We start from the raw sequence: 25,347 nt of genomic DNA, 5'->3' as shown, positions 1-25,347 counted from the left end.
AACGGCAAAGAACAATTCTTTAGGTCCTTACTCCTGATTTTGTGTCTAAGGAGCTCTGGGATAATGGGAGATGGGCTCTATATGACTTAGCCAGGTAAAAAAAGGTGTGATTTTTTTGGATAAAGTAATTAGGACTGGGGAGGGAGAGCTCTGAGGAACAAATCAAACCTACTGCCACAGCGAGGGTGGGATGGAGTCCCACTGTTAAGTTTATCTTCCTCCAGTTTTTAGTGAATAAGAAAAGCTGCTGGAAAGCACAAAACCTGAAAAAAAAGAGGGCTGGGAAAGGGTTATTTCTTTCTTCTTTCTTTTCTAAACTGTAGACTCGAGGCTAGTGACAAGCAAGTCCCTTTGACTCTTTCACAATATTGGCACCAAAAAGTGTGACAGTATCATGATACTGTTAAGCCAATTTGGGGACATTTATAGTGTGTCATTAACCTTATTCAGTGGGAGGGGAGATACAAGGAGGTTCCTGCAGGGAACTTAAATCCAGACTGTTTTTTGTGCTGGGAAATGGTGCAAGGTACCACAGCACTAAAGGCACAGCTGCTGCAGTGCCCCATCCCTCCTGACCTTTGAGGCAGTTCAGGAGACATGCCCTAATTACAGTAATTGGGTAAAATTGCAACGTGGATATGCATTGTCTTGAAAATAGTGAATTCTACTCCAGTCAGGGCTTCAATTAAGCCAGAGTTTGCAGAGCCTCTGCTGGGGTGTGTGTGTTCCGTGAATCCCCAGGGAAGCAGTGGCATTAATCACCTTGTGAATGTGCTCCCCAGGGTGTCAGGAAGTGGCCTTTAATGGCAGGAACTCCTCCTCTGCGTGTTCTGTAAGGAGAGGCAATTGACCTTTCCGTGTGAGATCCTAATCCTTCAGTGAGCTGAGGAAATCGAGCACTTCTGTCTCAGCCTGGCCCTGGCAGGTTAAAGGCATGGAAATGTCACTCCTGACAGCCTGGGCTTTGCAGCAGGTCATGGTCCTGGAGATTCATCCCCAGCTTGTACTTAGTGAAACTCCAGTGGAGAGCTGCTTTAGTTGGGTGACCTTGGAGTGCACAGTGATTCCAGATGCTTGTGGTGGTTTTTTCCCTAAATTCTGTCTATCCATGGCTTTTGTCTCTGTCTGTGGGCACATCCACTGGGCAGGATGGTCCTACTGCCTTATGACTTTCTAGTCCTAGACCTATTTCCTTCTGCTTGTCTCAGCTGGAACAAAACACAGGGTTTAGTGCTGGGTTTGGCAGTTGGACTTGATGACCTTAGAAGGTTTTTTTTCCCAGCCTAAACGATTCTGTGTCTGTAGAAATTCCTAGCAGATTAAATTCTCCTGTTCTTAGTACCAGTGAAAATCTGAAGAACCTCCACTGATGCTACTGATTTCCATTGTTTAATTGCTTTTCTGTTTCAAGCTAAAATCTCCTGTGGCTCTGAAAGAACCTCGGTCCATTGGAGCAGTGTGTGAGAGCAGATGATGATGTTGCTTTTCCTGTGAAAAACTCCTGGTTTCTGCTAATTAGAACCTTTAAACTCCAGACCATCCTGCACTGTTAATGAACGCTGCTTGTTCAGCCCACAGAAACCAGTCAGTCTCCACCTTTCCAATCTGTAATGTGAAAAACAACGAGAAGAATATAAATTAAAGCAGCCAGCAGCCAGGACCTGGCTGTGAGGGAGTTGTGGTGCTGCTCTGCTGGCTGGTGTCACCTGCAGACATCACTGCTGGAGCAGCATCGAGGAGATTATTGATCAAAAATATCGAATACCACCGAGCCACAAAGAAATTCTAGGAGAAGACACGGTACAAAGAAGTCTCCTTTAAAAACCAGCTCCGTGGGAGATGTTAAAACCAGCTCATGCACGTCAGTGCTGTACAGTGGAAGGTTTTATAACTCAGTGTCACGCAGCAGTAAATCGGGAGTCTTGGGAGAAAAGCTAAAGACCTGTAATTCTGTCAGGAAAAGTCAATATGTGTCCTTGACAAGCACTTGCTGTCTCCAGACAGGTGACTTTGGGATTTTGGGTGGTTTCAGAACAGCAGTTCCTGTGTGTCACATGAGTTCCCTGTGAGCCCAGCTCAATTTGTGTTTTTAACATTCTAAATCTCCCAAGCCCCGTGTTAGGATTCCTCCATTAGAATTTCTCCCTTTTCCAAGGCTCTCCTGTCCTTGTTAGGAGTTCAGACAGGCTTTGGACTGGATTTTATATGGGATTCCTAGACCAAGACTCCATCTCTGTGCATTCTCTGAACCTACTGATTCAGAAATGCTGAACAGGTGCTGCCTCAAATCTCTGTGTCCTCCACGACCCCAGATGGGATGGAAAGCCTCCTTTCTGGTAACTTTTTAAACCTAATTTTCACATCTCTAGCAGAGAACCTTTGCCTGCCTTAAGCTTTCTGTTTTCCCCTAATGACTTTTAAAATGCTTTGTCATTTAACCCTGACCGTGCACTGATCATTCTTCAACTACCAACTTTCTCAGTCGCCCTGTTCTAAAATTTCTGTTCATTGCTTTTAAACTTCACTGACATAAAACGCCATTTTTACATCGGTATTTTTAGGCTTTGTTTCATTGCCACCACCACATCTGCTTTTAACTAACATGGCTTTTTGCCCAGTGTCATTTTTATTTCATGTTTGTGGATTCATGGCTTCATGTCCACGTCCTTGTACTACACTCATTTTTTGTTAATATTTCTCTTTAATGTTCCCAGACAGCTACTCCAACAATTGCTTTAAACTCGGGGAAATTATCCCTTTGGCAGTTCCAAACATTTGTATCGTTGCCTGGTGCCATGTTCTGTTCTCTCAGGGTAAATATCCCCACATTGTGCTCAGTGGGGCTTAGCCAGCAGCACATTTTGAGATTTTTAGGTGAGCAATTAACTTGTCTTTTTGTTGGATGTCACCCTGGTGCTGAACTTCCTCTGGTAAGGTTTGAAGGAGAGGGGTTTTTCTTGTTTTGTGGGGATTTTTCTGGTTTGGTTTGGTTTTGTTTTTTGGTTTTGGTGGGTTTTTTTTTTTCTGTCTGCATGAGAAATCCAAGCAGTGCTCTTCTCTGCTGCCATGTCAGAACATCCTGGATGGCTCTTTAAATCTGGACTGGAGCCTTGGAATTTCAGTTTCCTTTAAGTTCATCCTTTCACAGCCTCAGCAGGTCCCAGAGAATTCCTCCTGCTGTGTTGCAGCCAGGCTTGAACTGCACTTTGCTCTGCCTGGTGTCCTTCGAGGCACTGTGGTCCAGGATAATCCAGCAGATGAGACTTTCATGCATCCCCTTCTCTTTTCCCATTCTGTACTTATCAAACTAATACCAGTTCCCTTTTTTTTCCAGCATTCCCTTTGTCCCATCTATCCCACAATTATCAGGGAGATAGAGATGGCATAATCTTTTCCACATCATTAGTTGGTGACCCCCAGAATCAAGAGGTCAGCTGTATCCTTCCTCGTGTCACCTGAGATCTGCATTTGTCATTCACTAAAAAAAAAAATAATCTTTTCCTTTAGTATTCTCAATGTTTTATTACTCTGTGGGAGTAAAAGCCCATTCAGTGCCTGACTTTTCCCTGGCAAACCTCTAATCCAGTAATAAAAAAACCCTTGGTTTCCCACCAGTCTAAACCTGACTCTTAGATTCAAAAGAATAAATATATTTATATATCAAGATAACATCTTCATGCTGCATTTTTGTCATAGTGAAAACCAACTTGCCATTTGAATTACCTTACAAGACTCAAAATGTCTACATTTTGCCTTCCTTTACAAGATCTGATTAAAAATAAAGAGATGGTGTTTTTGTCTTGATTAAATTTGTTCTAAAAATCATGCAATAATGTGTTCAAATGAAATAGTATTGCTCTGTTGCTTGATTAAGGTAAGACTAATTGTGGGCGTAATTTTCATCAAATTAATTGAAAATAATGGGTGGGGGAAGGAGGAAGGGAAGAGGAATCTGTAACAGAATTAACACTGAGCAACAGCTTTGACTAAACTGGAATTAGAGAGGAATTGGGCCATTTTTGTTGTTGATGGGCTTTGAGCATTTTCAACATTTCTCTTTCCAGAACCTGATTTCTCTTACCTGGATGCTCTGGCTCCTTATCAGCCCCTGGCAATGAAATGTGTTTACTGTCCCATTGACACAAGACTCAACTTTATTCAGGTGTCTAAATTACTCAAAGAAGTCCAGGTAATGAATTTTCTGTTGGCCTTTTCGTATGTTTCTTCACGCAGCTGAAATGAAATAAATGGATTGTGAGCAAATGTTGCATTAAACAAAAAAATGGAGACAACAGCCAGATCCTTTTTTCCATGAAGAGGACACAGCACTGAGCTCTGCTTTAGGAGAGGTCTAAGAAAAAGACAGTTTTTGTAGTATCTGCTGTTCTCCCTCAACTCTTGGGGGATTTAGTGGCCCAGTCCATTTATTTCTACTAAAATTTTCTTTATGGCTCATGGCAATTAAACAATAATATATATTAATTAAAATAATAACCAAGTAATTAAAATAATAACCAGATTTTTTTTTCTGGCTGAGTTTTTCCCTGTGTTCTATCTTGCTGAGCTCTGAAATACACATTCTTCCAAACCTCCTGACAATGCCTGCATCACTTTATCTCATTGTCACTGCAAACTGATAGAGCTGCCAGTGCCTGGCTTTGGATAAACATCTCCTTCCATGTTACTGCTGATGTCTTGTGCTGTCTCCAGAGCAGCTTGCAGAACCACTGGCTTCTCCTTCGGCTTCCTTAAGCCCTGCAGTGGCAACCAGCCTGTTGATGCTTTGTTAAAACATTGCTGGCAAACTGCAGGAGCTGAAAACTCCAGGACACGGCAGCCTTGATTATTGACGGCCGAGGTTTCTGCAGCCTCACGTGTTGACGCTTGGGATGTGTCACCACCCCTGCTGCCATTTCCTTCCAGCTTACCTGTCAAGGAGTTGGGAGAAAAAAAAAAAAGCTATTTAACATTTCTATTTTTCCTCTCCTTTTGGCAAGCGCGCTATCAAAACCCAGCTATTAAAGACATAAAATTCCAGGCGGGTCCATGCTCCTGCTCCCGGCGCGGTTCCTTGTGGCGCAGATGGGAACTGCACGCCGCTGTTGTGTTTTATTTTTGCAGCCCCTGCACGTGGTGTGCCCGGAGCAGTACACTCAGCCTCCTCCCACGCAGTCCCACCGCACCGACCTGATGATCGACTGCCAGCCCCCGGCCATGTCCTACCGCCGCGCAGAGGTGCTCACGCTGCCCTACAAGCGCCGCTACGAGAAGATCGAGATCATGCCCGATGTGAGTGCCTCCCCTGCAGGGCACGGGCTGCGCGGGGTTTGTGGTGGCACAGCCGCATCCCAGCTCGGTGACCTCTGGAGGGTCAGGGTTGTTGTGGTTGGAGGAGGTGTTTAGGGTTATGGAGTTGTCAGACGGTGGTGTCACTGTGGTTGGCTTCAAGTGTCACTTCCAGGGGTGGGGACTCCTTCAAACTCCCTTTCCGTGAAGGAGTTGTTCCTGATATCCAGCCTAAACCTGCTCTGGTGCTGCTCGAGGCCATTTCCTCTCATCCTGTCCCTGTTCCCTGGGAGCAGAGTCTGACCCCCCCTGGCTGTCCCCTCCTGTCAGGAGTTGTGCAAAGCCACAAGGTCCCTCCTGAGCCTCCTTTTCTCCAGGCTGAGCCCCTTTCCCAGCTCCCTCAGCCTCTCCTGGTGCTCCAGCCCCTTCCCCAGCTCTGTTCCCTTCCCTGGACACACTCCAGTCCCTCATTGTCCCTCTTAAGATGAAGAACTCAGAACTGTCCTCAGGACTGGAGGTGCAGCCTCAGAATTAAAAGGATTTGTCCTAAAGATCTCCTGTGACTGAGATTTACAGTTGACTCTCATCATGTAAAGCACATTCTGTCAACTGGAGAATTAGCAAAGAGGCATTTTTGAGAGATAATTTCATAAACTAATGGGAGCTGAAAAAACCCCACTATGTGGCTGAGAGCTGTTCAGCCTGGAGAAGAGACCTCAGAGCCCCTTCCAGTGCCTAAAGGGACTCCAGGAGAGCTGGAGAGAGACTTGGGATAAGGGATGGAGGGACAGGACACAGGGAATGGCTTCCCACTGGGAAGGGGGAGATTAGGGTGGGATCTTGGGAAGGAATTCCTGGGAGGGTGGGGAGGGGCTGAGGTGGGATTCCCAGAGAAGCTGTGGCTGCCCCTGGATCCCTGGAACTGTCAAGTCCAGGCTGGAGTAACCTGGGATAATAGAAGGTGTCAGGATTGGAGTGGGATGAGCTTTAGGGTTCCTTCCAGCCCAAACCATTCCATGATTCTGTGATTGTGAGCAATCAAAAACTGTGTTCAGCTGAGTTACCCTTTGGAAGAAAATCCCATCCCAGAAAACAAACAGTGATCTCTGCCTGGGGTGAAGCAACCAGTCACCTCCACTTTAAATATGAGGACGTTTTAGGCACAGCAGTTTGAATTAGTGCCCCAGGAGAGAATCTACGAGTTAGTAGCCAAGAGCTGTCTTTCTCCTTCCCTAAATTCACCTGCTGTTAGAAATACCTTTCCCATTAAGGATCAGTTTTCAGTCATGGTAAAGAAGCAGTGAAAAGGCTCATTTGTATTCCAACAATTTCCATAAATGGTTAATTCCCACAGGCTGCAGGAGCCCAGCAGGTTAATGGATTTCTTGTAGCCATCTAAAATGTGGATTACTTATCCCCACAACATCTATTAATGATTTATTAACCCCATAAGTCAAATCCAAATGTACCCATATTACGAAGGGTGACCCATATTCTGACAGACACGAGCTTAAAATATTTTTTGACAATCCAATCAGCACAAATGTGTCCTTGGATCAAAGGTGACAGTGGCTTTTTGCAAGCAGGCATTACTGCCCTTTGGAAAGTGGAATACTGAGTGACTTTTCGTTGGAGTGTAGAAGGAGGAAGCATCCTTTAGTTGAGCCAAATATGAAGTGCAGAACTGGGACCCACGTAACAAATCCCTGAGCCGGCCCACAACACCCACTGCCACCATTTCACAGCACTTCTGTGAGGAGCCTGCCCAGCCCACTGCTTGGAGACAAGGACAGGGCTTTAATTACAAAATGTGCTTGGCTGCAGCTCCATCTTGGCATGTATTTTTAATTGTTTGGGAAATTTGCATCTTTATTGGATCTCGTTAAACCTAAGACTGGTGAAACGTGGCTTCATTTCACCAGCATGAAACCAATCCTGAGTTCAGAGTGCAGGGAGCCAGCCCAGGGCTCAGCCATTATTCAAATTCCACTGGAGCTTTGGGTTTCCACCTAAACTCTGAGGTGGAACTGAGCCTTTGTATGAGAGTCTGTCCCTCGTGTCAGCCTCTGAGAGGGCTGGATTCCAGCTCTCCCTGCCCTTGCCAAAACTGCTGGGAGGGAGGATGCTCTGTAGGGAATGTGGCATTCACCAGCCTGGGAAAAGCAAGCTGGTTTCTATTGCATTCTCTTTAACTTGGAGAGGTCCAGCAGAAATCTGGAAAAAGGACAGAAATGGCCTTTTTTTTTCTCCTCCCCTAACAAATACTATCCAATTATATTCACACAGGAGTCCTAATTTCAGAGCTATCCATGCTCAGGAAGGAGAAATATCTTGTAACTGTCCGTATCCAGGGATTCTTCAGGCTGATTGTTCAGCCTCAGAAGGCTTTGGAGTGACTTTTGAGCACCTGAAGGGAGACTCCAGGAGAGCTGGAGAGGGATTTGGAACAAGGGGTGGAGTGCCAGGACAAGGGGGAATGGCTTCCCACTGCCAGAGGACAGGGTTAGATGGGATTTTGGGGATAAATTCTTCCCTGTGAGGATGGTGAGGCCCTGGCACAGGTGCCCCAGAGAAGCTCTGACTGCCCCTGGATTCCTGGAAGTGTCCAAGGCCAGGCTGGATGGGGCTTGGAGCAACTTGGGATGGTGGAAGGTCTCCCTGCCTGTGGCAGGAGGTGGCACTGGATGAGATTTAAGGTTCCTCCCAACCCAATCCATTCTGGGATTTCCCTGGTTCCAAAGCTGCTCTTCACAAAAGCTGCTTGGTCTGTGGTGATGCTCCTGAAAAGACTCCTGAGAGCAAGGCTGGGCTTCAGGACTGCTAACAAGGATGCCATTCCCCAGCTCCAAAATATGCAAATCATCCTCCAAAAGAGGATCTTGCTCCTTCTTTTTAAGGGAACTCCGTGGTCCTGGTAGAAAAAATGGATGCAGCTTCCCCTTCTGCTGAGTGGGTTGTGCAAGACAGATTTCAGACATGATGGATGGGGCTCCCTGGTGTGGGAGTATTTGCTGCTTAATGTTCCCTTTTCAGTAGTTGAGGGTTACTGAATACAGGAATTTCTGTACTGCAAGGGAAGGACATTTGTTTAATATGGGCTCCCACCAGCTCTGGGGTTCTGTGCAGGCTCAAGTGGCAATTGAAAAGGGCATTTTAGAGCTCCTGGAAAGCTTGCAATGGCTTGTTATTTGTCAAAACCACGTTAGCCTGAAATGGAATGATGAAATCCACCCTGGAAAAAAACAGCAATTGCTGGATCTGCTGCAGGGCTGGGATTTGTGTGTAAAGTAAACCTGAAAGTCTCATAAAAGAATGGCTGCCGCACTGAAGTCCTGATTAGGGCCCTCTCCTGATACCCCAGTCTCTTTCCCAGCTCCAAGACCTGCCTGGATTCTGCCAGCTTTTGAAAACCAAAGGGTTGCCTCAGCATGGCACCACTCAGTGCAGGCTGATGCTGTGGTAGAGTGAAATTTCCTTCCCAAAACCTGCAGTGATTCAAATCCCGGCCTGTCAGACTAATGGAAATTTACTTTTACTGCTGGACCTCGTCTGTATTTCAATCACCCAAAGAGCAAAGGCAGGTCAGGCAGGCCTGTTGCTGTTGTATGATAATGAGATTTACACTCACAGCAGCCTTTGTTTGGAGAGAGTTTTTAACAGTCCCAAGGCATCAGGCTGGAATGGCTCTCCCAGGGATTGTGCAAACCTTTATACTTTAAATAATTTCTTCTCAGCATCTGCCTTTCACTTTAAAAATAATAATAATAATAATAATAATAGTAATAATAAATACTCCTTCCTGGAAATTGGTGAGGCATTGTCTGCTCACAGGACAAAGATGGGAAAATGGAAAACACCTTCTGGAGCAAACAGATAAAATGAAACAGTAGTGTCTGAGCAAATAAAGTGCCTCCAGTTTAATTACAGCTGAACAATGGTGCGGATCACTCGGTGCCGGCAGCAGACACTTCACTGAGGGCTCTGTGCTTTTCAAATACTCAATTTGCAAGTTCTTCAGGACACAGCCCAGTCAGGAGAGTGTCAGTGCACAAGGCACAGCCTGTCACCAAAGTGAAATTACCAGAAAGTGCTGCAGAGGAGAATTAGGAAAACAGCCATTATAATTATGGAGATTTCATCTTGATTCCTTTTCTTTGCTTTTATCTGACCTTTCCAACTTCCTTCTGTGTTTCAGGGACTGAGGAGTTTTGAATTCTGTCCTTCTTCCCACCCTCAGCTTCTTTTGGTGACTCCACATTATCCAGTCTCTGACCTCTGTATTCCTTTTCTCCTGACTGTTCCCCCTGGGTTCAATGTGCTGTAGCCTCACAAAAAGTAAATTAAATACAGCCTGTTTAAACGAAATACAACCTGTTTGCTTCTGCTGCTCAGCCCTTCTCCAGCTGCCAGCTCGCTGCAGAATTGCCTGGACTCTGTCTCTGGGTTGAATCTCACCTATTGCCATTCCACCAAAACTGCTCTTCCCCAGCTTTTACCAATTTTGCTCACACAAAGCCAGAACCAGTGCTTTATAAATCCCCCCGAGTTACATCAGCAGAGCTCAGTGCAGCCTTTATTTTCTCCTTAATAACGTCTCCCACCTCACTGTGGTGTCTCTTCTCTCCTTTTCATTCAGCCTGACAGAGTTTTCCTCCTCCTCCTCTCTTTTGTGGGCTCAGAACGTGTTATCCTTCATTTCCTTTGCCTTTTTTATTTTTTTTTTGTTGTTGCTGTACCTTTTCTGTGGTTGGTCTTAGCCACAGGTTGTCCTATTTAGTCTGGTGGAACTCAGATCTGCTTTTCTGCTTCCAGCCTGCCTTTGCATGCCTATATTAATGTCTAGGTTTGTTTTTCCTTTCATTTTTGATGGCTGGCTGTAAGATAACACTTTTCTAGCCAGGCACTCAGCTCTCTCTTCCCAGTCAGCTTCAACAACAACATCCCATCCTGACTTGACATTCTGACCCATAAAACGGTTACTATATTTTGAATATTTTGATTTATGCCATTTTTATATCTTTCAAATGACTCATCTCTTGCATCTGCAAGCTTTACTGCTTTTACTTTGAAGATATTTCATGTCCTTGCTTCCCCTACCTGTCATTTTTCATTCAAATCCGAGCCTAATTTCTGCTTCTGCTGGTTCTGTTTTCCACCATCCTTCTGTAAGTTCCTCAAACAACTGCTCCCTGCCTGCTCCCAGGCTCCTGGGGAAGAGCTTCATTAAACAGCCATAAATCTCCTTCATTACACTCCTTAAATACTGCTTAAACTGCTTTTTTGGCGCAGGGCTGGCAAGAAGCCAGTGGTTAGAATTAATGCTGAGTGGTTGGAGTGAGTTCTGGTGCTTGGAATCCCACCCAGGATTATTCCCTGGTGCTTGGTTGGTGTCTTTCTGGTTTGGGGACGAAGTTCCTCCTGCTGATCTGGAGCCCTGGTCCAGTAGCTGCACGTGGAACATGCTCATGGAAAAGAAGAGCTTTAATTCATTGCTCAGAAGTGCAGACTGCACCTGGTGCTTCTCTCATTTCCTCTCTGGATGTTGGCTCTGTGGAAGCTCAAAACCAAGATCTGCCCTTTTGCAAGTGATGAGAGCAAACTTCAGGTATTCATGGTGCAATTCTTTATCCAGGGAAGTTAATGAGACTTTAAAATCTGCTCCAGAAAGAGCTGTGGGAGACCCCCAGCGAGTGACAGCTCTGTGAAGTTGGGGTTGACTCAGCAGCCGAATTAAAACCCTTGGATCATGTCAAATGGGAGACTGAAAGCCCGAGAAGACCTGACTCAGATCCCCCACTAATGATTCTACAGCTGCCCTTCATTTCTGGGATGTTCTCTGGTGGAAAAGCCTTTGTTCCTTTAGATCTCATTAGCAAAACCCCCCAATTTGTATCCTGCCTCTGCTGGTCACCAATCCACAGGCACATTTCAGTTCACCCTGTGTGTTTGAGCCCATATTTTTTTGTCCCTCTGAAGGATCTGACAGTTGCAGAGTTCCTGCACTTGGCTGTAAAATCGAGGCTGGATCTGTTGGAGATTCCTCCTGTGTCTGGTTACCAGGGCCTGGCCATCAGAGCTCCCGGTACTTAAACAGTTAATTAATTAGTAACTAAATTACTTTAAAATTAAGAGATAAGGGGAGGCAAGGAAGTAAGAGGTGAGGGAAGTTATCCTTCTCTCCTGACACCACCATCCACGTTTAAGTGAATGGTTTTAATGGTTTTAATTCTGCTTGCAATACTGACTCTACAGATCCTCCCTGCTTGTGAAAAGGCTCCTGCACAGCCTTGAAGCAATTTTTTGTCCTATTAAAGATGCTTTCCTGCACCCAGAAACTGGATTTGGTGAGGAGCAGGGGAATGGAGGGATGGAGGATGAGACAGGCTCTCCATTTAGATTTTGCTGAGGAGCAGTTACTATAAAAACCCTCTGCAGGTGTGATCTCCAGGGCTTTCTCTGAACTCAGGAGGATATAAAACCCCTTGGGCTTCTCTAATAATTGGCAGGGGATATTTTTTTTTGTGCCATACAAATTCCATCCTGTTCAGGGGCTGGGATCTGGGTGGGAATTGCTTCACACCCAGCAATCTCAAAGGCTTTATTCCATCATTCCCACCTAGAAATGGAAGTGCCCTCCGGGCTTACATGGCCAGAGCCCAGCTGCACTTACCAACAGTGTTTATAATGCGCCTCAAAAAAAAAGTCAGATTTCAAATTGCAGAGACTTTTGCCCCTGCTGTTCCCAGTAGATGCTGTTCAAGCCCCCACTGTCTCTGATGGCCAGAAACATCCTAATTTCCAGCCTACACATACTCACTGCTGGCCTGCACACATTTATTCCTAACATCATGTTTGAGCATAAACACATTTTCCCTTTTGTTGGTATTTTCCCTGTGGCGTTTATGTAGAATAATCAAATTCTCCCTTTGGCTTTCTTTTTTTTTCTTTTTTTTTTTTTTTTTGGCAGGCTAAATAAGCCAAGATATTTAGTTTCCTCTTACAAGACAGCTCCTCCTGCCCTAATCTACCCTTCAGAATCTCTTACCTGAACTGAAATTACCCACCATTTACAAGTAGTTCAGGTGAAATCTTGCCAGGTCCAAATGTAGGAGTGATAGTTCATCTCAGAGAGAATGACCTGATACTTTCTGGGCTTGCATTTAGCTTTTTCGTGGCTTTGTCACATTTGTGACTCTCCTGGGATGGACTAATAGACCTGAACCCTTCACCTCTGTCCTTTGCAGCAGCTGCCAGCCCACAGCAGAAATTCTCAGTATTAGCTCTGTCCTTGAATTTCATTTTGTGCTATTGAATTTCATCTTGGTTTTCTCACTCCAATTCTTGAGGTCTTTGAGGTTTTCCTTTTTCATTGCCTGTTTTCTCTTAAAGGTGCCCTACAGACTTCAGTGGGACCTTCTGAACACTCCTCCTCCTTCTGTGCTGAGGTCATTAATGAAAACTGGGAGTAGGCTCAAGAATGACCCTTCAGGAATTGCAGCAGCAGCTCAGGAGTTGCCTGGGAATCTCTTTCCTTTAACCAGTGCTCTCCCCACCTCAGGACTCCCAGAAAAACACACAATTTGGAGTTTGCCATGTGCTTCTCCAGCCTGATCCCACCTCTAATGCAGAGATCCCACATTTATGCAGTTTAAAAATCTGGAAAACACGTTTAATGGTGTAAAAACCCAGCTGGGCCTCTTTCTAAATACAAGTGCTCTAATTTAATGTACACATCAGTGATTCCAGATCCCAGAAGTTCAGGGGATTTTAACTGCTGGTCAATTTGCTGTTCTCCTGCTTGTTCTCCATATCCAGCTCACCTCACTCAGCCCAAACTTTGCCTCTCCCTGCTGGGAGCCTTCCTGCACCCTCTCCAGTGTAAAAAGGGAAGAGTTTAGGGAGGTGTCCCAAAAACCTAAGAAGAAATTACTGCAACTGGGATGTTAAAATAATGTTGTACATCCAGCACGTCTGTCCCTGGGAGAATCCTCCAGAGGACCCAGACCATGTGTGCTGAATGCCTGGTCCTGCCCTGATTTTATTCACTGATTATCCAGCCTCATTTTAGTTTTACTGTGGAGTTTCAGGTCCCATCCTCAGTGGTTGTTCAGCCCCTCATTTGCCAACAAGAGGATTTTTGGTTGGTGACTGAAGACAGCCGAAACCTGGGGAGAATTTTTCCCTGTTGAAGTCTTTAGGAGAGTCTTAAGAGTGACTTAACCCACGTTGTTCTTCATCAACATCTGTAGTTTTGGCCAACAGCAGTGTTTGTGCTCACAGGGCGTGTGTCAAATCCCCTTTTGGGGTGGAAAATTCAACCCTAGAGGAAAGACTTAATGCTAAAAATACCTTCCCTCTGGTTTAGCGTGGGCAGACAGCTCTGATCACAAGAGGAGAACATCCCAAGCTAAAAACTGAAATAGTGCACACATCCCCCTCCCAAATTTATCCTGAGGCAGTCCAAGTGCTCATGCACGGTCAGGGGACTGTTTAATGTGGTGTTAGATCTCAGTGTCCCTGCTTTGGTGGCTTTCCTGGTGCCAGCATGTGACATCAGGCTGGGGATAATGACTGCAAGGAAGACTCATTTATTCCTGCGTGGTGGGGGGCTTTTCAATCTCACACACAAAGGCACAACAAGAGGCAGCCACTGCAAGTTGGACAAATTCAACCTTGAAATGAGACACGGCTTCCTGGCTGCCGGGAGAATTAAAGTTTGAATCCACTTGTGAGGGGAAACTGTGGAGTTGCCATAGCTTGGAGTTCAGACAAGACTTGCTGCCTGTGTGAAAAGGGTTTCTTTAATGCAGCATTTTGGAGGACTTCAGTGATTTGTGTGTGCAGGAGGTCACTTGAAAGGAGTGGAGCAGTGCTGCCTGGCCTTGGTGGGTGAATTACTGGATGTGATTAAATGACCTTTTTGGTCTGGGTCACTGAGTTTTTATAATAAAAGGATTGGCTGCCACATGGAGAGGGCTGTGAGCTGGAGAGGAAATAAAAATGAATGCCTGTCCTACTGTCTTTCTGACTGTAAATTATCCAAGTGTTGCTATTTCGCCTGTTTAAAACCCGCAGAAATGTTAAATAGCAAAACACTTCAGTGGCAGGAGAAGACTTTGGTTCCCTGCTCTTTAAGGATCTTTCTCTTCACAGGATTTGTCATTTTGCTCTTCATCAGAGCCTGTTTTGTATCGATCCTCCTCGGGAAGGTGGTTGGAATGGAAAGTGCCTTCCACCACTGGGAAGGCAGCAGAACTCACTGCTGCAAGTGCTGCTATTTTTAGGTCCCAGGAGAAATCTGAAGCAATGATTGTCGTTATATTTTCATTCTCTTTGCCTTCAACAACAAACCATAAAGGCTGTATTCAAATTGCCTGCTTTAAAGATCTTGAACAGAGTCCCAGAGTAACAGTGAGCTGAATTGCTCTATCACATTTGGATTTCTAGGATTCACCACAGTGGAATACAGACAAAATTTAGAGATTTTTTTTTTTTTTAATACAGCCTGTGTTTTTCCAACACACCAACTGCTTTATTCCAACTCTCAAAATGTTCCTGCAGCTTTAACAGTGACAGGTGAGATTTTCAGAACTTATTAAAAGAACTCTGCCACCATCGAAGCCAACAGAAAAACCCTCTCAGTGCTTTCATGGCAAAAGGATTGGGCATCCTGGCACCTTGAAGTCCCTTGGAGGGGAAAAGGGAATCATTTTCTCCATTCATGAGCACTATTTTCTGCAGAATTCCTTTGGAAAAGTGGCTGGAAGTGGTGCTTCCCAGCTGGCCAGCCTCCACTGGTCTCAGCAGGTGCAGCTCTGCCCACTGGAGGCACTGCCAGCAGTGTTAGATCCAAACTCCAAGCCAAGACTAAATTTCATGTCTTTCAGGGAAGAATTATTCAAAAGGCAGTGGAAAGGGTTTTGTGCAGCATCGTTGGAATAATTTCAAACTAATCAACAGTGGGTTGATTGAAAACATTGGGGTTTTAAGGACAAACTCTTCTTATTCCAGATATTCTGCAGTCAGGAACTGAAAGGAAACTCACTTTGATTTTTTCATTGTCCATCAGCATAACAAACATCGTAATGCTGGATTAGACCACGAGTTTTACTAACTAAAATTATTAATGAAGCTATTGTCTTTTCACACAAAGGTTCTTGGTGCTTGTTAGGGTTTTTGAGACCAGCCCTGGTTCCTACAGACCTCATGCTGCTCTGCTCATGGTGTGAAATCCCTCATTTTGGGAGCTGGAAGGAGGCTGGGCAGGTCCGAGGAGCTCTCAGTCTATCAGTGCCTTTGTGTTTACACTTCATTAGCCCATGTTTAAAAATACCACGCTGCCAATTTATCTCACAGCTGGGTTCATGCACGTTTCTGAGCTGATCACTTGCTGAACAAAATCTCCTTTTGCCTCAGCTTGCAGATTCCCTCGTGCCCTTGGAGATCAAGCCTGGTATTTCCTTGGCAACAGTTTCTGCTGTGCTGCATACTAAGGACAACAAGCACGTGCTGCAGGTACAGTCTGATGGGAAAAGGAGAAAAATATCCTCAACTCTGCCTTTTCCTGCCATCCAGGAGCCCAGCAGCCCCTCCTGCAGCTCCTTCCCACCAGGGCAGAGCCCTTGGCAGGGGCCTTGCCCTGGCATGTGCTGGTGAGGAATTACACCCAGAGCAGGGAGTGGGATGCAAATAAATCTCTCTGCCCTCTTTTCCTTGGCCATGTGCCCGGCTGAGATAAAAGGGGAAGTGAGATAATTCCTGAAGAGAGGCTACACATCATCCTGCTGTCTTCCACTGTCAGCAACAGCATCAGTCAACCCCTCAGGACCGAGGGGTAGAGGAGAGAGATGACCTGGGACATCAGATTTGGGAAGGGACCACGTGCCTTCAGTTCTCCTGGGAGCTGTACATCTCTGTACATCCCTGCACACTCCCTTCCTGCCACCCTCTTCAGGCTGGCACTGGAATTCCTGCAGGAGGAGGTGATATCCTGGGACCTGCTCCAGCAGTGGCTGCCCTGGTTCCCCTTTCTCTCAGATCCATGAGCCTGCAGGGCCTCACTAAACAACCTGGGCACAGAGCTGGCTGGGCACTGGGGAAGAAATCCCAATGTGGAAATGTCAGGGACGTGAGGGCTGGGTGAGGATTTCTGTCAGAGCACACAGCAGGCAGGCTGCTCTCCTCTTGCCAGGCTGCTTCCCTGGAAACCCTCAGCAGCACTGCAAACACTGAACTGCTGCAGTGGAATTGGTCTGAGGCTGCTGCTGTTCGTTTACTCCCTTCTCCACTCATCCCTCTGCCAAATAAACTTAGACCTGGGCTTAAAACGCCAGTCCTCAAAAATGGCTGGAGCTAAGCCACATTCTCCTTCCCTGAGTAGCTGCTTGCTCTGAATTCACCTATTTCCCAACCTGTTGCATCTTTTAGAGTGGGATTTTTATTTTTTTTCCCCTTCTCATCCATCAGCTCCCTCCAAAACCTCCCCAAGCTCCTGCCAGCAAGAAGAGGAAGCGGGTCAGTGACGACGTGCCCGAGTGCAAATCTTTGAAGCCGCTGCTGAGCGGCTCCATCCCCGTGGACCAGTTTGTGCAGACCCTGGAGAAGGTGAGGGCTCTTGGGTGGCAGGTGGGATTCCAGCAGGTTTCCTCACATCTCAGATGTGCTGCTTTGGCTGCAGAGAGAGGGGAAAAAAAATTGAGTGTGGCTTGAAATGGAGAAAGTCCCAAAGTGCTCCAGGGCACTTCAGAATAGAATTGTTCCCTGTGGAGCTGTGTCCTGCCTTGCAGGGTTCATGTCAGTGATCTCCTCCAGTTTCCCGTGGAAGCAGAGCTTTTGGGTGGGTGATTTGCCCCGCAGAACTTTTGGATTCAGCAGCTGAGGGAATCTCAAATGTATTTAAATTTCCACAAGATTTGTGAGGAGGTGACCAAGTGAAGAACAGATCCTGGAAATGTCTCTCCTGGTGGAGGAGCCTCCTGAGGAAGCTGCACAAATTCGGTTCCTGCTCTGTGGAGTCTTGTTCACACCTGCAGGAGATAATTTGGAGATAATCAGCAGGGAAAAGGACAGGATTGCAGACTTCCAGAGCCTAAAGGGGCTCCAGGAGAGCTGGAGAGGGACTGGGGACAAGGGATGGAGGGACAGGACACAGGGAATGGCTTCCCACTGCCAGAGGGCAGGGATAGATGGGATACTGGGAAGAAATTATCCCTGTGAGGGTGAGGAGGCCCTGGCACAGCTATGGCTGCCCCTGGATCCCTGAGATTTCCATGAATTTCCCCTGGTGTCTCCTCTCCCCCAGTTTTCCTGAGCTGTGCTCATTCCCCTCTCTGTCCCTCTCCCACCCCAAATGCAGCACGGCTTCAGTGATGTGAAGGTGGAGGACACTGCCAAGGGCCACATCGTGCTGCTGCAGGAGGCTGAGACCCTGATCCAGCTGGAGGAAGACTCCACCCACATCATCTGTGACAATGATGAGCCCTTGAGGGTCAAACTGCGGGACCTGGTGCTCAAATTCCTGCAGAAATTTTAGCTCGTGGACATCAGGAGGCTCTGCAAGGAGAGAGGAGCCTGGAGCAGCAGAACTTGGAGCTGTCCAAGGAGAGAGAGAGAATTCTGTGATTCAGAGACACCAGAAATCCCCTTCACGGAGGAGCAAGGGAGTATTTTTAATGTCTGTTTTTTTAAATCTTATTTTTAAGCTGGAATACTTTGGAGGAGATTCCTGTTGTGTAAAATTGGGAGCTGGGAATCTTACAGGAGATAGGAGCTGCAGAGCAAATGACTGGAGTGTTTATTGACAACATCAGGGTGAACTGCTGCTCCTCTGTGTCCCTCAGCAGTGTCTGCCCCTGTCCTTCACCTGACAGAACTCCGTAGGAATATTGAAACAATGAACTTGTTCCTCCCACTGCTTCTTCCCAGTCTCCAGATCCCATTCCCTGCCTCTCCTCCCTGTGTGTTCTCTGCTGGCATGAGGAGGGGAGAGCTGGTGAGGCAAAGAATGTACAAATAAAAATGGAAAAAGGGAGTCTGGTGGTCGTGGAGAAGAGTGGGAAGAGCCTGGCCATTCCCTGCACAAGCAGAGGCACTTTGGAAAAGCTTTATCCTTTAGGAATTCAGGTGTTTGTGGATGCTGCAGCCTCCCCTGTCACATCCAGATCTGTCCATGGAGCTCCAGGCCCCTCACTAAGGCTGGTTCCTCCTGGGTTCCTCCAGCAGCAGTGCAGGAAACACCTCAGGAAGACACTTGGGGAAGTCCATAAAGTAGGAAAATTCCTAATGCTCATAAAAAACCTTTCGAGATTTAAGTGCCTCTTGTTTCTACCTTCCAAAAACTTGTCCTTGCAGCCGCCCCCATCCCCAATCCTGGATGGAATTCTGAGTCATTTATCCAAAGCCATCTGTACTGCAGACCTGGGGAGGCTTTTCCCTCCCCAAATCAGGTATTTGGGGCCTCACCTCAGTCAACAGTATTGCTTTTAAAGGCGACCATTTCTCAGATTTTCTGCTCTTTGGGGTTTTTTTTTTTTTTTTTTTTTTTTTTTTATTGGATTGTTTTGTATTTATTCAGTGTTAAAAAATAAAAAGCAGAGTGAGACTGCCCAGGAGGGAGCACATCCCGTGGTTTATAAAAGCCTCTCCAAGCCCATTCCACATCCTTGTCCTGACACCTTTGGGAAATAAAGCTGCTCCTCCAGTTCATCCCTTTGGGGAGGTGAGGCAGTGGAAGCAGCTCTGTAATAAAATCTCTTTGCCACTGCAGTGTCCACATCCCATCTCATTCCCATGAAGGATTTCTGGTGGGTTGGGTGTGCAGGTCCCAGCACCCACACTTTTATTCTCTGTGTGAGGAGTGGTGTCATCAGCAGTGGTGAAAAACTTGGGGCAGTGGAATTAAATCCTCCTCAGGGTTTGCAGGTTTGCTGCTTCAGCATCACTTAAAAACTGAGTAAAAGAGCTGGGATGATTTCACTTTAATAAACTCCAGAGGGGTTATTCCTAACCCAGAGAGGCTGTGGGATGAACTCATCTTCCTGCTGGTTACCTCGGCTCCAGCACTCATCCCACTGCTCCTTCCTTTTCACATTCCCAAGGCTTTTCCACCCTGCTCAGGGGGAGAAGGTAAAAATTAAAAGCTTTTGCATTTTTCTTCCTGTCGTTTTGAGCAGGAAAACTTCTCATTGTTCCATCAGTCCGGCAGCTGAGAGTGGATTGTTCTGTTAAATTCACGTTGTGCCTGCTGGAAAAACAAACGTGCTGGGAGGGGAATTCTTTAATGAGAAACCCTAATTAAACTGGAAAAAGAAGTGCTTGTTCCTTCTGCACAGAGAGAGAGAAAAACAAACGGCATTTCTTCAGGCTGGGTCAGTCCTGCAGAGAGAACTGTGGCAGCCCAGGGGAAGAATACCATGGATGCAATCCAGGCTTTATTCTGAACTTCCCAGTTTAATGGCCAAAGAACAGCAAAGGTTTCTGGTTTCACTCTCCTTCATCCAGAAGGGAAAATAAATCCCTTTGGCCCCCATGTGGTTCCTTGTGCCTTGGCCATCCCCATTCCCACATCCCACATCCCTCCCTGAGCTGCTCCAGCCTCTCTCCACTGCTCCCCTCATTAAACACAATTAGTGGGGTGTGTGGCAAGTGATTAATTCCCAGTGACTTCCCAACCCTGTGCTCACCCGGGAATAAGGGGTAGGAAAGGTTAAAACCAGTTTTCTGCTCTTGGATGGCTTTTGGGGAACAGCTGTTCCTGGGTGGAGAGGAGCTCATTGTGTTTTCTCTCCATTAATGAGAGACCCAATGAACACAGCAGGATCAGGTCGGTTAATGCCAGGTCCCTGCCCAGCTCAGCCACTGTCACTGGGATCTGTCACCTCCCTGGGAAGCTGGAGCAAGGTGCTGGATCTGTGCCCCACCAGCAGCTCAGCCTTTGGGAGGAGCGGGAATGAGAGAGAGGGATTTGGGATTGGCTGCACATCATGGCCTGGGCAGGCTCGTGGTGGGAAAGGTGGGATCTGACAGGTCCCATTCACCTGTCACAGGGGAGTTGGCACCTAGGAGCCGTGGACAGTGACCCAGTTCCTCAAGGATCCATGGATTGTGAACTCATCCCTCGAGGGTCCATGGGCTGTGAGAGCATCCCTCAAGGATCCATGGACTGTGACCCAGTCCCTTGGGGATTAATGGATTGTGAACTCATCCCTCAAGGATCCATGAACAACGAACAACGAACTCATTGCTTGGGGATCCATGAGTTGTGACCCCATCCCTCAAGGATCCATGGACTGTGACCCAATCCCTTGAGGATCCATTAATTGTGACCCAGTCCTTTAAGGATCCACAGACTGTGACCCAGTCCTTCAAGGATCCATGGACTGTGACCCAATCCCTTGAGGATCCATTAATTGTGACCCAATCCCTGAAGGATCCACAGACTGTGACCCAATTCCTGAAGGATCCATGGACTGTGACCCAATCCCTAAAGGATCCATTAATTGTGACCCAATCCTTTAAGGATCCACAGATTGTGACCCAGTCCTTCAAGGATCCATGGACTGTGACCCAATCCTCCAAGGATCCATGGACTGTGACCCAATCCCTTGAGGATCCATTAATTGTGACCCAGTCCCTGAAGGATCCACAGACTGTGACCCAATCCTTCAAGGATCCATGGACTGTGACCTCCATCCCTCAAGGATCCATGAACAATGAACTCATTCCTAAAGGATCCAGGACTGTGACCCAATTCCTGAAGGATCCATGGACTGTGACCCAATCCCTAAAGGATCCATTAATTGTGACCCAGTCCCTGAAGGATCCACAGACTGTGATCTCCATCCCTCAAGGATCCATGAACAATGAACTCATTCCTGAAGGATCCAGGACTGTGACCCAATCTTTCAAGGATCCATGAAGTGTGACCCCATCCCTTGAGGACCATGAAAGGGACAGGTCCTCCCTGCAGGCCCCATCCCCTGGGGCTGATCACCAGGGAAGGGGTGGCAGCGGCTCCTTTCCCGGGCTCCAGGAGGAGCTGGTGGCTTTTCTGGCACTGCTGGGCAGAACTGGAGCAATTCCAGTGAAATTGCTTTTTATCAAGGAGCGCATCATCCAGAAGAGAAAATCGAGGGCAGTTTGTAGTGCAGAGGAGTGGAGTGTAAAGCACTTCACCCTGCCCTCCTCCTGGGAGCAGGGAATGAATTATTAATGGGATTTTTCGCCTCTGTTTCCTCATCCCAGGGTACAAACCCTCACAACAGGGAAACGGGGACATGGAACCGGAGCTGTGGCTCCTCTCCCCAAACACAGCACTTAATGCAGGAAAAATCATTGATTTTTTATCTCAGGAGATTTTTTATCTCAGGAAAAGCCTCGGGAGAAAATCAGCTCCAGCTGAGTCCTTGCCCAAGATGCTGCTGGGCTCGTTTGGGAGCCAGATCCCAAACCAGCATCCCACTGCTGCTGCCAGGCCGGGATCCTGGAGTGAGGAATTCTGTGCCCTTCCTTCCCTGCCTCCCTGCAACATTCTGGGGTGAGATCACAGGCATTTGGGAGGCTGAGCATCCACCTCCTCCCTAAAATCCTTTGGGGTTTCCCTGAAACCTCTCCTGGAAACTAAACCCAAGTGCAAACCAAGCCTCACTCCCACGGAGAAAAGAAAGGACACAATTCCCAGTGGGAGCAGCAGCAAGGGCAGGAGACACAGAAGTGAAAAGTGACAACAGAGATGATAAAAAGTGACCACGGAGGAAGCAGCTGCTCAGGAGGGAGGGCAGAAAACCAAAGGCAACAGGAAGGAAGAGAGGAAATCCAGCCACGTGCAGGAAATCCTGGGAGATCCCCAGCCCAGTGTGGAGGGGATCCCATGGCTCCATTCCTCCCCTCTGCTCCTCCCTGCAGGTTTGAAGCTGGGAATCTGCTTACAAACCTCGTGGACGTGTTTGGTTTCTCCACCTCCTGCACAGGAGAGGGACCAGGAGCCTCCTGAGGCAGCAGTGCCGTGGGAACTGTCCCCTGAAGTCCCTTGGCTCTGGATCCCAGGGAAGGGATGGGCAGGTTTGTGATCCCAGCGCTGGCCCAGCTGCTGCTCTCATTGCCTACAAACACCACACCAGCAGCAGCAGCCCCAGAGCTGGGATGGATGGGATGTCCCTGGAGGCCTCTCAGGGTCCAGCCCCTCCCGGGGGCTCTCCTGGCCCAGCCATGAGCTCACCGGGGACAAACGGGGTTTAGCTCCAGGCGCTGCCATCCCTGAGGAGTTCCCAGCATTCCAGACCCGCTCACCTGCCCCGTGGGGAAGAAGCCCAGGAGATCCCTGATTTTGGGGTCAGATCCCTGATTTTGGGGTATCCCAGGAGCAGCAGCAACAGCCCCGTCCTGGTCCAGCCCCTCTGCCCAGCCCCACAAAGAGGCACCGAGACGCTCCCAAGTTAAACTCTCCATTTATTGGAACCTTTTACAAAAAAAAAAAAAAAAAAAAAAAAAAAAAAAAAAAAAAAAAAAATCAACATTGTGCTCGTGTCGGAGGAGGAGTTTTGTCTCTCAGTTGCTGTTGGGTTTGACATCCTGGTGCTCACCGTGGGCACAAGGGGAGGGCAGGGGCCGTGTGACACGGGCGGGGCCGTGTGACACGGGTGTCGCCTCGCTCGGTGCTATTTACAGCGGGAAAGGCCTCGCTCCGTGCCCGGGGGAAGCAGCAGAAACCGCAATGGGGAAAAAAGGTGCAGCTGCCAAGAGCCCTTCCCGTCTCCTCAGGGCTGGGTGCTGGAGGCCCTGGCGTGCCCCAGGAGCTGGGATGGGTCGTACAACCAAACCTGAGCTTCGGAGTGACCCTGGGATGCCCTGAAAATCCCGGGAGAACGATGGGTGGTAGCAAGGAAGGATGTTTGGGATGGTGGCAGGGGTGGGAACACTCTGGAACAGCCCCTCTCCTCCCTGCTGGAGTCTTTCAGGAGCAGAAAGCTGGGCTGTGGATCCCAGTCCTGTTCTCCAGGGGGTTCGGTGGTGTTTGGGATGATTTGGGAAAGGGCTGCAGCAGCCCTGTGGGTGGGGAGGATGTTCCTGCTGCCATTTCATTCCCTCACAGAATTCCATCCTTCCCAACTGCTGCTGCCCAGGTATCTCCCAGGAGCAGCCTCTTTATCCCTTCACCCCCAAATCCTTTCCCTTTAGGGGTGCTCAGCAAGGAGAAATCCATCCCAGGACACCCCAGAGAGATCCCACTGCACACCCTGTCCCTGCTCCAGCACAACGGACACGGGGATCCTCCCAATAAAACAAAACCAGCTTGGGAAAAAGGCCAAAGAGCCCGGGAGGAAAAACTGTTGGATTTGCTCTGCTGATCCCTGATCTCAACTGGAATGGAAACACAGCAAGGGGAAGCAGAATTCCCAGCCTGGGAGTGTCCTGAGCCCCACAATTCACTCAGCAGGGCCAACACTTCCCATGCCATCCGTGTCCCCCAGGCTCTCACCGGAATAACATTTCCCTTTGGATCTTGGAGAGCCTGAAGGCTGCTGGGTTTGGATGAAGTGCAGTCCCTGCCCACATCACCCCGTGCTCCTGGGAAGGCAGAGCTGACCCCAGCCTGGGCTGTACCTGAGCCATCGCTGCTAACGAACCCCGCTAATGAGGGTGCAATTAAAGCCCTGGTAGAGGAGCCCAGGCCCCTGGGGAAGGCAGGGGCTGACACAGCTCCTGGGAAGTGCCACGTTTCCACTCTGGGCAGGGGCAGAGAATCCTTCCAGGTGTTCAGGGCCTCGCAGAACCTTCCATGGCATTTCTAAGTAGACTGTGAGACTTTGTGTGCTGCTTTTTGGGCATCTGATGTCGACACAAGAAGGGAATGGAAAGGGGAACAAAAACACAGGAGAAGATTCCTTGATCCGTGTTTTGCTGTGCTCAGTGGTGCTGGTGAAGGCACGGGCCACGGGCTCTGCTGGGAACAGGCTGCTCCTTCCCTCCCGTTCCCACGGAGGAAGTGTCAGTGCTGACAGGAAAAGCTGGGGAGAGGAGTCTGGAGAGGCCCCAAAATGTGATGCAGGAGGAACATGGACAGGGCTGACCTTGGGAATGAGCCCAGGAGCTGCTGCTGGACCATCCCTGTGACATCCCACACACCAGGGGTGACATCCAGGAAAACCAGGGACATCGAGGTGACCGCACAAGTGTCACCTTCCCACTTACACAGCAAGAGCTTCTCCAGGCTGCTCACAAACATCTGGGATGTGCTGAGGGAGAACACCACATGAGGGCCAGGCTGTGCCCTTCCCTCCTGTGGGTGCCCACGGCTGTGACAGCATTTTGCTCTGGGGGAGAGGAACAGCTCCAAACCCACGCTGTCAATGTGATCCCTCATTGGGATCACACACCGGGAAGCTCCTGCTGGGATTAATGGACACAGCCCAAAGCCAGGGCGTGAGGATGGGCTGGGGTTAAGGCAGCTGAGGCCCACAGCAAACAGACACGGGTGTGCTCTGGGATGGGGCAGAGCAGGAACTGGAATTGCAGCTCTGGGATTGCAGCTCTGGGATTGCAGCTCTGGCACCCCCAGGCTGGGCTGAGCACTCACCCAAGTGAGCAGGGTCAGAGCCTCCAGAGCCTGGAGCTCCCCCAGCCCTGGCTGTGCTGAGGTGGATCTCCCCTAAGCCCCAAACACGCTGCCTGGCTTCAGGGGATCAGCAGGACGAGGTGGGAAAAGACACTGAGACAGCAGCTGAACCCCCGGGGCTGCAGCAGGGGAAGAGAGCAGGGCCAGAACTGGAGCCTGGAACCAAATCCAGGCCAACCCTGCCCCTCCCCAGGGGCTCAGCGTGGGGAGCAGAGCAAAGGGCTCCTCACCAGGGGACACCTGAGAGGCCTCAGTAGCAGCCACGGGGCAAGAGAAGCCGGGTGGGAAGGGCTGTGCCATGGCAGGAAGGATGGGGACAGCAGTGGTGACAAGCTGTGCCCAGACACCTCCAGCCTGGCCTTGCTACAGTCCCCTGGGATGGGCTGAAGGGTCCAGAGGGGAAACGGGGTGGGGAGAGGGAAAAGAAAACAAAAAAAGTGCCTCACGCG

The 25,347-nt window shown here is 48.4% G+C and overlaps 1 protein-coding gene across 1 annotated transcript in view; it reads left to right on the top strand.

The window, feature by feature from the left end:
- The window catches only part of INTS9 (integrator complex subunit 9), a 60,025-nt gene extending 40,975 nt beyond the window's left edge, over positions 1-19,050 (top strand). The window contains exons 13-17 of the mRNA XM_066314598.1: positions 4,065-4,189; positions 5,122-5,289; positions 15,703-15,801; positions 16,753-16,890; positions 17,642-19,050. Of these exons, the coding sequence (XP_066170695.1) occupies positions 4,065-4,189; positions 5,122-5,289; positions 15,703-15,801; positions 16,753-16,890; positions 17,642-17,818 (707 nt within the window). The 3' untranslated portion in view covers positions 17,819-19,050. The remainder of the gene's footprint in view (positions 1-4,064; positions 4,190-5,121; positions 5,290-15,702; positions 15,802-16,752; positions 16,891-17,641) is intronic.
- The last annotated feature ends 6,297 nt before the right edge of the window (positions 19,051-25,347 follow it).

Source organism: Sylvia atricapilla, chromosome 3, assembly GCF_009819655.1.
Source record: "Sylvia atricapilla isolate bSylAtr1 chromosome 3, bSylAtr1.pri, whole genome shotgun sequence".
Classification (NCBI taxonomy): domain Eukaryota; kingdom Metazoa; phylum Chordata; class Aves; order Passeriformes; family Sylviidae; genus Sylvia; species Sylvia atricapilla.
This window is presented reverse-complemented; position numbering and strand designations above follow the sequence as displayed.